We start from the raw sequence: 15,768 nt of genomic DNA, 5'->3' as shown, positions 1-15,768 counted from the left end.
TGTTTCAGTGACATTTGTCATCTTCAATCAGAGGAGACTCTGCTATCTAGACTGTTTTAGACAATGATTAGTTTTGGGCAAAAGCAATCAAAGCCAATGCCCAACATTGTAAATTCATGTTCCTCATTTCCATCCTGTGAATCTGGGATCAGTTAAAGGGCTCTTCATTTCTGCTTGTGCCAAGGCCTTGAAGGCTCATGTGGGAGCCCAGCAGAAGGGCAGGCACTCTCCACTCACATGGTCCTGCAAATAGCAGCTGGCTCAGTCCTGTGCTCTTGTAAAGGTGAAAGAGTGCAAATACGCAGAGGGGAAACTCAAAACCAGTGACAACTCTTAAACTCACTGAAGCCTCCACTACATATAAATTCACAAGTTCATTATGACTATTTAAACATTGGCCCAATCTTCGATTTAATCTATGGGCAGGTCCAATTATAGGCACACTGAAGTTAGCCTCCTAATTGGTCTTAAAGGTTTGATTATTTAGTACCCACACTACTAGAGCATCTTCACTTCCCAAGGGAACCATACATGAGAGGCTGTTTCAATGAGATTTAATGTTTGGTGATTCTTTAAGTAGTACCAGAGAAGCAGAAATGCACAGCCCTCAAGAATGCTTCTTTATCATCACCCCCAAGATCAAGGCTCATAAAAATTAATTTAATGCAAGTTACATTCTTTCAAAACTTAAATGGTCTCCTTTTAACAGGGCAAATGATACAATAAAGGGTTATTGAATGTCTTCATCAGTGCATGGGATCCAAGAATTACTGTTTTGGCTTCTTACATTTTGCAAGATAACCAAGAATAAGCCTTATTTCCATTTGCCAAATCAAATATTGGCTCCCAGGTTAATCTGGTGACAATAACTCATTAAACTATCAAAAATGTTGGCCACTGACAGCTGTTAAATTAACAACTAGTTCTCTGATGGAAACAATAAAAAGCCTTGCTTTGTAGAATTTGCCCGTTTCCATGGTGTAAATACTCCCTCTTTGGCCAATTTCAAATTACCAACATGACGTCACTAAACCCAGAGTTGGGAACAGCTGTGCAGTAGAGCATAATTAAAGGGTATTTCTATCAGAGAGATTCAACACATAAATTACTCTAAGGGAATAGATAATAGCAAAATGTGGTGAAGCAATTTGAAAGTGATGACTTGTAAGTATTTATTACCTTTCTTTTTCATATGCTTTACTTAATTTTAAGTTTATAAAATGTAATCTTTAACAATGGCTGCATTTAACCACCATCCCTCAAAATTCCTGAAAATTTGATAATCCACTTCCATTAGTCAGTGGGAGCCAGGTCCAGCACACCACTTAAGGCCCTTTTGATGGAGACGGGAGTACGAAGCCCAGGAAAGAGCAGAACCTGCCCAGTAAGGGAGCTGCAAGGCATTGAGCAGAGCAGGGCACGTGGGGTGAGAGGTGAGGAAGGAAGTGGAGTCCAGGATGGGGAAGGCAGTCCTCTGAGCTCATACTGTCTGTGTATTGCCTCCTGGTAGTTGCCCCTCCAGAGGACTTGCGAGTGGCTGGTATCAGCGACAGGTCCATTGAGCTGGAATGGGACGGGCCGATGGCAGTGACGGAATATGTGATCTCTTACCAGCCGACGGCCCTGGGGGGCCTCCAGCTCCAGCAGTGGGTGCCTGGAGATTGGAGTGGTGTCACCATCAAGGAGCTGGAGCCAGGTCTCACCTACAACATCAGCGTCTACGCTGTCATTAGCAACATCCTCAGCCTTCCCATCACTGCCAAGGTGGCCACCCGTACGTACCATTTCCCCATCCTGCCTCATTTTTCTTTTCTCCTACATGAGATCATGGGCATTCATGAGAGCAATGTCTTTTCCTAATTCTTCGGGGATGCCTGCAATAATCATTGCTGTTGAGGGGAAGGGTTGTCCAACATGACCCACTTAGGAAAAGGTACATCATTAAAAAGTTACTTCCGATTAAAAGAGTTTCCAAATTTAGGCAGCTCCCATCAATTCTAGAACGAAAAGGACAAAAAGTACTTTAAGTTATTGAGTTCTGACTTGTAAGCTGGAGTCTGATTAGAGGTAAAGGAAAATATGAGATTTATAAAGACGTTGAACCTAGTTAGAGATTCAAAACCAGGAGGTAAGAAATTGGATACATAATAAGCAAGTGTTAAATGGTATGTTGCAGATGGTAAGTGTATAGCAAAGTGGGAAAAAAATCCTCTTTAGAACCACAACTGACAACACCTACTTCTCCTAATAGAGAGGTGGCATAATTTCTTCACAGTCTGTTGTTTAGCAAAATATGTTGAGAGTCCATTATGATTATAAAAGTTGAGGCTCTAGAGCATAGTTTGGAAAGATTCAGTGGTGAGAAAGACAGAGAAAGAGACAGAGAGCAAGTTAAACTGCTCTTCTTAAGAAATGAAGTTTTCCTTTTTTTTATTTGTAATAGAGAAAAACTCCAAAGTGTGTATCTATATTCTGTATATGTATTTAAGCATGAAAATTTTTTAAAGATTGCATATCAACTATTAACATTGACCATATCAAAGAGTAGACTAAGAAGGAGATAGAAAGGTACTTGTTTTTTCTTTATATATCACTGAGTTCTTAAATCATCTTTTCCAAAACCACTTCTCCAACTCTCCAATGGCAGCTGGGTGACCTACAATTCAATTTAATTCTGACGCTATCTACCTGGAGTCAGTTCCCACAAGTAAAGGGCTCCATCCTACAGGACTGCCTCCGGCTTCGGGTGCCAGTCATAAGTCCCAGGCTGTCAGCAGTACTTCTGACCAACCAGCTATAAATTCATGGAGTTCACACAACCCCTCCTTACAAAGAACTCAGGAAAGTGCTACTTACTAGTACTGGTTTATTATAAAAGGATACAACTCAGGAACAACCAAATGGAATCAATGCACAGGGTAAGGTATGGGGATTGGGGTGTAGAGCTTCCCTGTCCTCCTCTATGGGCACATCACCCTCCCAGCACCTCGATGTGTTCACCAACTCAGAAGTTCTCCAAACCCTCTTGTTTAGAGCTTTGTATGGGTTTTTCATTATGCAGACATGATTTAATGGACCCATGGACATTGGTGATTAACTCAATCTCCAGCGCACCTCCCCTCCCTGGAGGTTGGAAAGTGGAGCTGAAAGTACCAGTCCTCTTATCATGCCTTGGTCTTCCTGAAGACCTGCCATCTAGGGTCCCCCAGCTGCCAGTTCTCCTAATCATGCAGAAGATACTCTTATCAAGATTCCAAGGGTTTCAGGAGCTGTGTGCCGGGTATCACACAGAGAATTGAGCAGTGGCAGGAAAGTGGAGCAAGAAGTAACTATGAAACGTAAGCCCCTGGGTTGGCAAATGGGACTTATCAACTAATATGGGATAAGAGATCTGGGCCCATTTTATGTAGGTCTCAAATGATAAGCTGGTATTTGGGTAAGAAATGACATGAACGTTCAGAAAAGGGGGAGATTGAATAGGATGAGTTGGCCTTGAAGGTTTCATGGAGGCCCAAGGACTTGCACTTTGAAGGATGCAAGGATAGGCCCAGGCAGAGGGGAAAGGATATGAGAAGTCATCTCGTCCTCTTGTTTTTCAGGTAACAAAGACCTTGTTATAATATTGGACTCCCCATATGAATGCTGATTCTATTATCATGCCTATAATTATCTCTGTTTATATTTGACCTTTTTAAAAACAATTCCTCTGGTGCCTGTGAACTGGTTTAAAATATCTGCAATGATTGTGCAAACAGGCAGGTCACCAGCTGCTGCTTTTCCCACCTTGCTCCAAGATGAGTCACCACAGCAAGGGCCTGGCCCAACTCCCAGGCATCTCCTCTCCCATCCACGTGCACACGCAGCAATGAGGTTTCCATCTCCTATGGCATTTATTATGACAATTCAGGGCAGCCCCTCATGCCAGCTCCCAGGTGACAAGGACAAAATCATGTACACTCCCCTGACATGCCTTCAGTTGGGTTCAGAATCAGCCCTCCCTTTCAAACAGGAAGGGTGAGGAAGCTTCCAAACAGGAAGGATGGGAATCTGTCAGTTTTCCAATGGGCATATCCAGGAGAATCAACGCTAAAATGGGATGAGGCTCCCTGATGAACTGAGAAAAGGCATGCTGTCGTATTTCAGGGCTGGCAATTGGAATTCCATCAAGACAAGCATACTTCCACCACCTCACCACCTCACTAAACCTGTGCATGCACATGTGTGCGTGTGTGTGTGTGTGTGTGTGTGTGTGTGTGTGTGTGTGTGGTTGGGGGTAGAGAGAGAGGAAGATTAATAGAGGAAGACAAGATAAGTGAGGCAAAGGTGAGTAAGGGAGACAGGGGGAAAATTGAAGGAATAACTGGAGAAGAGGAGATAGTGAAATGAGAGCAAATAATGCCAAAGAAATGAGAGCTACTAATCCTTTACCGCATTAATAAGGAAAGGAGAGTGTGACTTTTGTATTTTAATGATAACCTATTATGTAACAGAAAGCATAAAAAGGCATTAGTTAGATTATGTCTGTTCAGTTTGCTCAAGTAGTCAACAAATCTGAGCGGCGGGGCCACCAAGATGTGGGCTGATCCTGCACCTGGGACCCACTGTGTCTGGGATAGATTTGGCGAGCCCACCACGTGCCCACCACCCAGAGTGTGGAGGGAGCACACCCAGGAGAAGCCCCAGCTGATACTCTTTGTCCTGGCCAGGGAGAGCCATGACATGCTCACCCACATTGCTGTGTTCCAGATCTCTCCACTCCTCAAGGGCTACAATTCAAGATGATCACGGAGACCACAGTGGAGGTGCAATGGCAGCCCTTCTCATTCTCCTTCGATGGCTGGGAGATCAGCTTCATCCCAAAGGTAACCTCCACCTGTCAGACTGCTGGACAGCCTTACACAGAGCATTCATGCCCTCAGTTTGGAACTGAGCCACAGGAAGATACAGCCCAATATCTCTCTCCATGCCATTAAGGACACAAAGGGGCATTTTGTCTGGGCTACCGAGCATTTCTTTCACAAAGATGTGGCGAGGACTGTCTGAGGGATCCCAAGCCTAGCACCCTGGCCTTGGAAGACAGCAGGATATGCGAAACAGCCACCAGCCCAGCTCTCGACTAAGAATGCTCTAGGGCTCAGCAAGCTGTGAGTTTAGCAAGTCTCAAAACCAGACCTTCAAAAAGTCAGGGCTTCCCTTCAGGACATAGGCAAATCCTAGCTGAATCAGTTACGTTGTCAGCCCACAGCCTCATTCTTTGCAGAAAGAGGCACCAAAAGTTGCCATAGGTGGCTTCAGCCTCTAAAGGTTAGAGACGTGACACAAAAACACTTTTTAAAACCTATTAATTGAAGGAATTTTCCTTAAACAAATTACACTATTAGTCTTGTGAATTAAAAAGTCTCCTAAGATTCCTTTCTATTCTTTAAAGTAGCATTTTATTAATCCCAAAACTAACTTTCCCAGATAGCTGGAGGTCCCTGACAAGTTCTAGTTTTCCAGGATTTGTTGACCCTCCTGATGTTTTCCCTAAAATGACACCACTCCAGGGGGTTTAATGTTAATCATACTCCTTCCCTCTGTCTTCATCTTTCAGTATCAAAGAGCATTTTTTCAGCCATTCATCAGACTTAATGACAAATGACACATTGTTGGCTAACATGGCAGTGATTTCAACATTCTTTTACTTCAGAATTCTTAGTCATGGAGTTGGAACTACAAAGGACCTTCAAGTTCACAGAGTATGACCCTTCATTTTCCATCTAGTTTGCTTAGTTTATAGAGACTAAGACTCACCAAACTTAAATGACATCAGCCAGCTAGTTGATGACAGGCTTAAAACAAGAACCCAGGTCTCCAGTCCTCCATTCCAGGGCTCTGTCCACAAAACTAGGATACCCTCCTCTCTGTGGCCATTGTCATGGCAAGCTAACTACATCTAAATGGACATTCTACACAAATATATATATGTCTTATCTGCATTAAAATGGCTAGTAAAGTGTGCAGGCAACTAGGTTTATACCAGGGCAGAGGGAATCATGTCACCCTAAAGCTGGGACAGAAAATCTATGCTGGGTTTCCCTGTTTAAGACCTAATATGTAGAACTCCAAGTGAGAGAAGGGTTGGCCAGGGCATGCCAGGGTAAAACACATGGCCACATAGAATAACTATGTGATGTGTAGGCTGAGGTGCCTAAGGGGTGGGGGACAATTGTCACATAGATTTATTAGAGTACGGCTAGAAATTACATATGGGGCACTCCAGGTGACACAAACAGAGACCAGAGAATAGACAAGAGGGGCAATGCCATAAAAAGTCTTCTTGTTTCCCCCATTTTCAGGGACACATGTAGAAAATATATAATAGACAGACAGATGGATAGGTAGGGAGACAGATAATAAATATATCTGGGACCCAGTATCACCAAGTTGATCTTTCTCATTTCCTCTTCCACTGATTTGTGTCTTTTCTCTCTCCTTTGTGTTCTTTGTTCCATGCTTCCTTTTTCTCTTCTTTGAACTTCATAAATGGTTGTGTCATTGATTCCTAAATCATCTGGGAGAAGGGGAAACAAGACGTTGACAAATTTGCACCCAGTGTAACACCTGAGAAACTACAGATAACAGCCAAATAATAGCTCCGGTTCATTCAAAAACTGGGAATGTGTTGGTTTGAAAAATGTCGTGTACATACATACAGACATAACTACACTCTTTTAAATAGCTAAGGACACGCTCTCATCATGGTGAATGCCAACAAATCTGATGGATATTAACCGTAACCATCAAACATTTAATCTTTGGCAAGAGCCAGTCTCCATCACCTCATGACTAATTTTTCTTGGCAAACTCAATAGACTCAGGAGAGGCCAAAGAAATGTTCTTGAAAATGGATTCTCCATTTGCCAAATACTCAAAGAGTGGTAGGATTCTTGTGAAACCTGCTGTGAGTTGTTCCTGGCCCCAGACACTCAGCTGTCAGCATGGAGGGAATCAGTGTGGTCCCCATTTTTAATTCACAATCAGCAACCAATGTTCCACACCTTTTTCTCCGGGTAATTTTTCTCTTTTGCTTCCTCTGCTTCTCCCTTCCTCCTTCCCTCTAGAACAACGAAGGAGGGGTGATCGCTCAGCTCCCCAGTGATGTTACATCTTTCAATCAGACAGGACTAAAGCCTGGGGAGGAATACATTGTCAATGTGGTGGCTCTGAAAGAGCAAGCCCGGAGCCCACCCACCTCGGCCATCGTCTCCACTGGTGAGTGCCACCCACCCTCCTCCCTGTGGCTACCCACCAGGTCACTCAGGAAAAAAAACTGCAGACCACCCAAGAAGTAGACACGGGGGTGGTAAAATGTCTCACTGAGCTGAAAATGATTGGGGTACCTGGAGATGGAGTTACACTACCAGATGTGTACCTGAACAACTTTCTTATTGCTCATTTTTGCAAGCAGAGACATCTGAGAGGATATTCTATGAGGAAAATTTTTTGTTAAGATTTCTAGTGTATTTCTTCTGATCTTACTCATTAGGAGGCCTCATTTGTCAGTCCCTAGTATCTTGAGCTTTGGAACCAGCAAGAGTTAACTCACTCTTACCTGTTGTGAGATTTGGAGAATGTTGTCTAACCCTTTTCAAATCTCAACTCATTCTACAATGATGAATGGTAATACCTCCTTTGCTGAGTTGACGTGAAGGTCAAATCAGATTCATTAGTACTGTGTTGACGAGAGTGCTCAATACTTGGTTTACACACATATACTCAGAGATCACACCCTTAGAAGAGAGAGCAGAAAAACAAATCATTCAAAACCCGTAAGTGTAGGTTGGATCACTGTTCTAGGTGGCAACTTGAGTCTATTATTATTTCACCCTACAGTTTATCTCCTGCCAGATCATTATGTTTCTAGGTTTGGTTCATTAATTGTGTCATATTTTGCCTTGCTGTTTCCTTAGCTAACAAAGGATGGTCAACTTCAATGCTGCACATTCGCAGTTATGATGCCTATGTGTGTACCCTCACCAAGAATTTCTCAAAAGTTCTAAGTAGCATCTGGCATCATTTTTGGCTCTTCTTTTGTTGGTGAGAGAGCTGAGACTCAAAAATTAAGCAACTTTCCCTATTAGTAACAGAAACAGAGATAGGTGAATACTGGTACAGTTTTATTTTTCATAAACAGAAATTGACACCTTTAAGAAAGCCAGTCATGAGTGCAGGGCAAAGGCCGAGTTGGCCAGAAAAGGGAACCACAACACTATGTAATGAGACCATGTTTATGGATTAGTGATTCATGCTTTGTTAATTGGATCCAAACTAAACAGCATCAGATGCTGAGGCTTATTCTTAGTCTAGAAAACATTGCTTTAAAACTATTGTGGCATTAGATTATGTTCCATTAGAGCACTGTGGTTCCATGACAGCCCCTCAAGGCAAGGATGAAGTGGAGATCCAGTCCCCTAACCACTTCCACTCTCATGCCTGTTACACCCTCCAACCAAGGCAGTTCCACTTTATACATTTGTACTTTCATCTAAGATTTCATTCTTCTTTAAAAAAAAAAAAAGTATTACTCCCTCCCAAAAGGCTTTAAAACCACTGTTCTCATTCAAATATCTCTTAGAAAAAACTCAATTGCCATAAAACCTAACTGTGTTTAGCAGGACTCTCTCAGATGCCAGTGGCCAGTTTTTCCACAGCGTTATTCCCCAAGTTTATGCTGAAACATGTAGGGTTGACGTTTTGTAACATGTGTAGATTCTCCTCCTCTGATATGGAAGGTTGCAGGGTCCCCACATTATTCCTGTGATTTGATATTAAGAAAGGATTAGTTGAAAACAAAAGGCTAGAAGGAGGATATGGTTCATAAGAGGACAGGGAAGAACATTACAGCTGTAGAATGGTTTTCTCCCAAATTACTGAGAGCACTTAGTCCAACCCTACCTTAGTCTTCTGCTCAAGCCACATTTCTACAAAATGCGTACTGTATTTTGGTTTGAAAGTTACCTTAAGATTCAAATTAAAAGTTCTAGATCTAGAAATTTGTGGTAAAGCTAGGCAGAATGTTTTTTCAATTAAGAAAAATGTCCTCGTTAATATTTTGGCACTGTGTACAGAATCATGAAGAAATGGAAAGAAAAATATTTATTCCAGTATACTTCTTGAGTAGGACTTGTGTTTGTTTAGAAATCAGGGCCTAAGTTGAAAGCAAGCTGATACCTCCTTGGCTGGAATGGGACATTGCTACTAAATAGCCAAACGAAGGGCAAAATCCAAGGGTGGCTGCAGAAAAGATGGTTGGATCCCACTACCATCTGCTGTTTTCAGGGAACACTTGTTTAATTATTTCCTTCTGCTTAGGTCTAACCTACACCAACCCCCTCCTGTGAAGTTCTGAGTCCTCATCAGGCACCCAGACTGATTTCTTCCAGGCAGGCCTTACTGGGAATGTAAGGTCCCAGACCTCCTGCAGCTAGAGCTCTCTGTGCTACTCAGTCCCGTTCTCACATGGGCAATCCATTATGGTTAGATTTTGGGGGGGTTAAAGAGTTGAAGGACAGAAACCTTTCATGGTCATTTGGGTTTCTGTGACTTTTATTTTCAAGAACCCCCATTTCATTGAAATGCTTCCCCTTCTTCCTCATGGATATGGGACGTGATCCATTCATTTCACTTCTCAACACCCATTTACTGCATGTCTGTTTGTTAGGTTTCAGGCATTATGCTCAGACAGCAGCTAGGAGACTATTTCTCCCATTTCATTGGCAAATTAAATGAAGTCAAAAAGGCCCAAGTTACCTAAAACCACTCAATACAGCATGCTGAAAAGAAAACATCTAGATGTGTTCTGTGAAATCACATTATTACCCCAAACATGAAACACAGGGCTTCATTTTAACTCCAAACCAGGTGGCACCACCATGGCCTGGTGATTTTCATTTGGCCTGGACCAAAAATCCTAAGCAACTTAATAGAGAAGAGGACTGGGCTCCACGCAGAGAAAGGGCAGGGTATCCAGGGAAAGGCCCAGCTCAGAAAGACGGAGAGGCTCAATTCAGACTGAGACCGTCCAGAGGAAGACCCTCCATTCTGGAGGCAGGAGGAGGTCCAGTGTGGATTGGTTAACAAAAGCAGTCTTAGTCAAGACTCTCTGACAACAGAGGAAGAAAAACTCTCTTAAGCTCGCTAAGGCAAAAAAGAAAACTTACTGGAAGAGCATAGAGCATCTCATGGAACCCCAGAGCCAAAACGCATCTGGGTCTCACAGAAGACTTGAACTGGAAAATGGGAGGTCAGGAATCGAGTTGCTTTCTAGAAGGTTCACATAGTCATTCATTTCTGCTGCTCTCTGTATATGTGCTCCAAAAATTCTGTAGAGAGAGAGAGAGAGAGAGAGAGAGAGAGAGAGAGAGAGAGAGAGAGAGAGTGTGTGTGTGTGTGTGTGATGATTTTGGAGGCTGGGGGGACTGTTCTCTCACCAAACACATTCTCTGCAACACCAGCTGGTACCCTACCAGTCAATTCAATTCTGACACTATTTACTGAAAGAGGACACCGATTCCACAGGTCTACGGTTCAGTCCCACGAGGTTATCCTCCACTTCAGGTGCCAACTGCAAGTCCAGGTTGTTACCTAGAGGTTCCCACGACCCCTAACTTGGGTTTGATTAATTTGCTAGAGTGGCTCATAGAACTCAGGAAACCTGTTTGCTCATAAGATTACCGGTTTATTACAAAGGATATTAAAGGATAGGCCTCAACAGCCAGCTGAAGAGATACATAGGGCGAGGTCCTGAATAAAGGAGCTTCTATCCCTGTTGAATCTGGGGCCCAGCATTGTGTCATGTGGAAGCACCTTTTTTTCCCCAGCCTGGAAGCTCTCTGAACCCAGTCCTTTTGGGCTTTCATGGAGGCTTCTTTACACTGATGATTATCAGCAATTGACCGGAGGTCTAGGGTGGGACTGAAAGTCTCAACCCTCCAATCCAGGCAACCAGCCCCCATCTTCACCTCCTTAACATAACAAAAAACAACCTTGTCCCAAGGGTTTTAGGGGCAACCAGCTTCCCTCCTCACCTCATTAACATAACAAAAGACACTTTGTCCCAAGGGTTTTAGGAGCTCTATGCCTGGAAGGAGACAAAGACCAAACTTGTATTTATTATTAATCACCTTCCCCCCACCTTCTCTCTCGCTCTCTCCCTCTCTTTTTCTGTGTGTCTCTCGCTCGATGTTTTCTATTTATGTGTGACTATGATAGAGAATGGCCACATCAGCCCTGGCATGTTCCAGCACCAGCTAACCAGAGAGCCAGAGTCTCTGGTTCCAATTCCAAATCTTTGAAGGGTATTAATATTAATCAGGTCCAGCCAGAGGGGTGTAGTCACAGAAGAAATGCCAACAAGAAAGCTGGACCTACTCTTTTTCTATTTCCCATCCACATTCTCTCACCTTCCCCCACTCCCACCCCCACCTAATTCACCCCAGGTCAGTGCTGCAACATGGATGGTGTGCCCCTAGGAAACCACCAGTTTTTCTGGGGTAACACGTCCCACACTTGTGTTTCCTTCAGCTGTTCAGTGCTAGAGGCCAGGACTCACAAGGGACACATGCTGAGTAACCTTGAAGCACTATGTGTGACCACAGTGCCCTTCTGCCTCAGGAATATGCAAAAATAGGCAGGAAAAATAGCCCGCAAGGGGCTGTTCCAAAGCTGAGGTCCTTTATTTTCAGAGGAGCAAGCTTCCCCAGAGGGCATGTTTCATGCCCACAAATGCAAACATCTGTTGGGGTTCAGCGCTGTCTTAATAGCTGAGTTGCCTGAGTAGTTAGTCTGGCTGAGCAGGGATATTATTTGGACCCTCACACTACCCTCACTGGCAACCAAGTTGGAAGTCTCAGCTGCTGAGAGGGGGCTGATAATTTTGAGATCCCCTCTCAGGGCTCACAGGTGAGAGCCGGACAGCAGGGTGCACACTAGGAGCTCTGTTCTGAGTTCCCTGTCCTGTTACTCTGGACAGAAGCTGTGGCCCTCCCAAACCAGTGGGTGCCCTTCCCCTGCCCAGACAGGAGCCAGTGCTGACACACCACCACTGCTGGGAACAAGATCTGCACGGTCAGTCCCCCCAGTGCCAAACTACATGTCCTCAGGAAAGAGATTCCATCTTACTGCTTCCCATCTTTAAAACAGATAATAACACCCATCCTCTCAGACTGACCACACTTAAACATGAGGGGGGTGGGGGGGAGGAGAGAGATGATGTCAAGCACTCGTTTCTCAAACTCATTTTTCTATTTGTTTCTCATTCAGTCATTGATGGACCCACTCAGATTCTGGTTCGAGATGTCTCTGACACTGTGGCCTTTGTGGAGTGGACCCCACCTCGAGCCAAAGTCGATTTCATTCTCCTGAAGTATGGCTTGGTGGGTGGGGAAGGCGGCAAGACCACCTTCCGGCTGCAGCCTCCCCTGAGCCAGTACTCAGTGCAGGCACTGCGGCCCGGCTCCCGGTACGAGGTGTGGGTGAGCGCTGTCCGTGGGACCAATGAGAGCCAGCCCACCACCACCCAGTTCACAACAGGTGAGGCTATGAGGGGAAACAGAGCACAATGGGATGGGGGGGAAGGGGCTGTGTCAGCTGGTGGCGCCGTCACAGCAGGGCGGCATCCTATGGGATGTCCTGTGTTGGGACATCTTATCTCATATGCTGCTATAGGGAAGGGAGAGGTTTCAGGGTTCCTGGTGAAGTTCTGTCACCACGCAGAGGAAGGCAGGGCACCAGGAGATGGAACTGGGCCCCTGTCCCACTTCTGCTGCCAGCCAGTCTGTGACCCCATGTAAGTCTTCCTGTGGGTCTCAGATTTCTCATTTATAAAATGAAAAGTTTCCTTTGAAGACGTTTATGCATCCATATTGCCAACCCAACTGGCAATTTTGTGAGAGTTCACTAGAGGTGCCCCTTTCTCGAGACACTCTGCTGCTATTTGCTGGAATTATTGTAATAATTCTAATTCCATAATGGCTACACTAGCATGATGGCGCCCCTTGGATAACTCCAACCTGTGCAACTGGGAGCAGACCTTCCGCCTGAGAGTCTGTGACTCATTCTGCCATTTGTAAGCACCAGCACAAAGGCTAATGTGAGGCCTGGCTCACACAGACAGTGGGCTGAACAAAGCCCGTATCAGTGCTGCTAGCGATGCCCACCCCTCTTCCCAAGGGTTTTTAAAGTCAGGACTTTTAAAGAGCTTCACCACCAACTGGGAAAGGCCAGACCTTGTAGTGACCTGCTCCCTGACTCCCCTGGAGCCCATCAGGCTGGCCAGCTGGTGGGCAAATAGGACAGGCACCACCCAGAGACAGGCTTCCTGTCACTCTCACTCAGTCAACAGGGGCCTGCAACCAGAGAGTGAGTCTCTATTTAACCCAGATTCTCAGTCTTGGCCTCTCTGCCCTGGGAAGGTCACACACCAAGGACTATCTCTGCCAACTCCAAGTTGTCCCAAGAGTCAAAAGAAGCTGCTAGCATCTGTAAGACCTAAGAATTAGCATCCTCTGATCAGGTGGTCACTTGGGAAGGCAAATCACTGATTCAGGCCTCCTGCCATGGGTTGAGGCCTAAAAGCATGTTGCAGGATGGGGTAAGCTGACTAAGGGACTTCAGGGAAGTCTGATAAACAGCACCATTATCCTCCACCTGCATTTAAAAGCAACTGATAAATAAGGCAAAGAGCAGGACAGATGGAGGCCAAATGTCCTCCGTTTGGAGGTTGGAGCATGTAGCTCAGGGTTGGAGCCAGATGGGCCGGCAAACGGACAGCCCCTGTGGACCTGGGCAAGCACCCCCGTGTCATGGAAGTTGGGGAACTAGTCAGGTTAGGACTTGAGGCGCGGAGGAGCAGGCAGAGGCCTGAGCCCTAACGGGGAGCAGCAGGGCAGAGTAAGGGCAGGCTGCATGCTCACCACTGAGGCCGGACCCCTTCCCCAGCGTGAAAAGGGGCTAGGAGTCTCAGAGTGGGGCTCCCTCCACACAGAAGGAAAATAGGGGCCAGAAAAGCTTCCCTGTGCAAAGGGAGAAGGTGTGGGGGTGAGGAAATGGAGAAGGCAGGATTTGGCCCTGAAAAATATCCTCTTATTTTCTCCCTGGCCCACGGGTTGAACTCTACCCTACTCAGGGGGATGCTGGTCAGATTTTTAGCTGAGTACCTCTTGGGATCCCCAGTGACTGGATATGCCCCTTCAAGAAAAGCAACCACATTCTGCCCTTTTCTCTTTCCTTCTTCTCCCTCCCCTAATCAAAGCTGCCCAGGGCAGAGCATGCAGAGGGGCTTGCACAATGCCCCTTCAGGGTGAGTTCAAGGTCACTTTCTCCCCCACCCTCTCACCCTCACACCACCGCCTGCTCGGGCCTTGGGATCTCCTGAGGGCCACAAGGCCTGCATTCTGTCCTGGATTTCAAGATAGTTTTGGTTTTGAAAAGTGGTTTCTTTGTGCTTTGCTCAGATAAGGAGCTTGGAGAGGCAGAAAGGAGAGGAGGGCTCTCGAGCAGCACCATGGAAAGCAAATCCTTGAAGTTTAGGTCAACAAGATGGAAGTAGAATTGGCTGGTGGCCCAGGAAAATTCCAATCAAGACAATTACACAAACTGCTCGCAGCTCCCCTGAGTTTCAGTTCATTGCTGCGTGACACTCCGTTTCCGGTTGCCTGGCGGATTGGCAGCTGGACGCAGCCCCAGCCTGCACCCCCAACCCGCTCGCCTCTGCTCCACGCAGAGTGAGAGAGATGTGGGAATGGGGAGATGCCACCAGCTTTGCAGACAAGCCTTCGGGCCCTGGCTTGGCAGGTGCCAGTTGAATGATGAGAGGGTGCCCTGGCCCTGGCAGTGGGGCCCTCAGTCATTTCAGAGCTCCACTTAAATTCAAATTAGCCAAAGTGCTTTTCCAGGTGATGGCTTCAATGCTAGGAGTGCGCTAATTGCACAGGCAATTAAAACAGAGATTTGCTTCCTGCATGGCGAGTAGGATATTTGCCTGGGTCCTAGGGCTGCTCTAAGGAAAGAGCCCTGATGGACAAGGCCAGTGCTTAGGGAGAAGTCAGCTCCAGGAGACCCAGAGGCCAGTCTCTAGAGCCCCCAGTCCTCTGCTCTGGCTTCAGTTGCCCTCACAGGGACTTCCTGGGGCCCCATCCATTGGAGGGGGGCCTTCTCTTGGAGCCCATCTGTCAAGGCACCAGACGCAACCTTAGGGTGTCCAGCCAACCAGGTCAGGACAGGTGGAGCCCCGCCTTCTCGGCATGCTCGGCAATGACTCCACTCTGCGCTGTTCTCACAAGTTCAACCTGGGTGGCACTTACCCCGCTGGCTGAGACCAGTGCCCTCAGTCAGGGCTCCCCTTCCCAGGCACCACCCAGCCCCAAGCATCCTCAGAGCCCCACAACTGAAATGTGTCACAAGACTTTTCCAAAGGCTTCGAAGTGGCTGTCAAAACAGAGGACTGACGGTATTCACTGTCACTGAACACCTAGTAACAGTGCCAAGCACTGTTCTAGGCACAGAGGCTCCAAAACAGACAAGACAGACAAGATCCCAGTTCACACATGTGACACTGCAAGGGGGAAACCGGACAAGGAAGAACAGAAACAGGATTATTTTGATCATGAGCATAATGCTGAGAAGTGACACGGATGATACAAAGGGAAGGACACAGAGGACTGAGTCATTCAGAAAAACCTCTCTGAGAAGGTGAAGTTTTATCCAAGACCTAAGTCACCTGAGCCA

General features: G+C 46.0%; 1 protein-coding gene and 1 long non-coding RNA gene across 5 annotated transcripts in view; one reads left to right on the top strand and one right to left on the bottom strand.

Annotated features, from left to right (window-relative positions):
* Positions 1 to 15,768, top strand: part of TNR (tenascin R) — a 383,067-nt gene that overhangs the window by 312,144 nt on the left and 55,155 nt on the right. For 3 of the 4 annotated variants that reach the window (XM_037013699.2, XM_037013698.2, XM_037013700.2), the window contains 4 exons: positions 1,511 to 1,774; positions 4,747 to 4,862; positions 7,104 to 7,254; positions 12,304 to 12,573. In XM_037013699.2, the coding sequence (XP_036869594.2) occupies positions 1,511 to 1,774; positions 4,747 to 4,862; positions 7,104 to 7,254; positions 12,304 to 12,573 (801 nt within the window). The remainder of the gene's footprint in view (positions 1 to 1,510; positions 1,775 to 4,746; positions 4,863 to 7,103; positions 7,255 to 12,303; positions 12,574 to 15,768) is intronic. The other variant, XM_017655710.3, reaches the window with a different exon arrangement.
* Positions 5,738 to 8,027, bottom strand: LOC108394278 (uncharacterized). Its single transcript, XR_001852407.3, has 3 exons — positions 7,595 to 8,027; positions 7,041 to 7,173; positions 5,738 to 6,553 (listed from the first exon to the last, which is right to left on the bottom strand). It is a non-coding gene; the product is annotated as an uncharacterized lncRNA (long non-coding RNA).

Source organism: Manis javanica, chromosome 11 (assembly GCF_040802235.1).
Source record: "Manis javanica isolate MJ-LG chromosome 11, MJ_LKY, whole genome shotgun sequence".
Taxonomy (NCBI): domain Eukaryota; kingdom Metazoa; phylum Chordata; class Mammalia; order Pholidota; family Manidae; genus Manis; species Manis javanica.
This window is presented reverse-complemented; position numbering and strand designations above follow the sequence as displayed.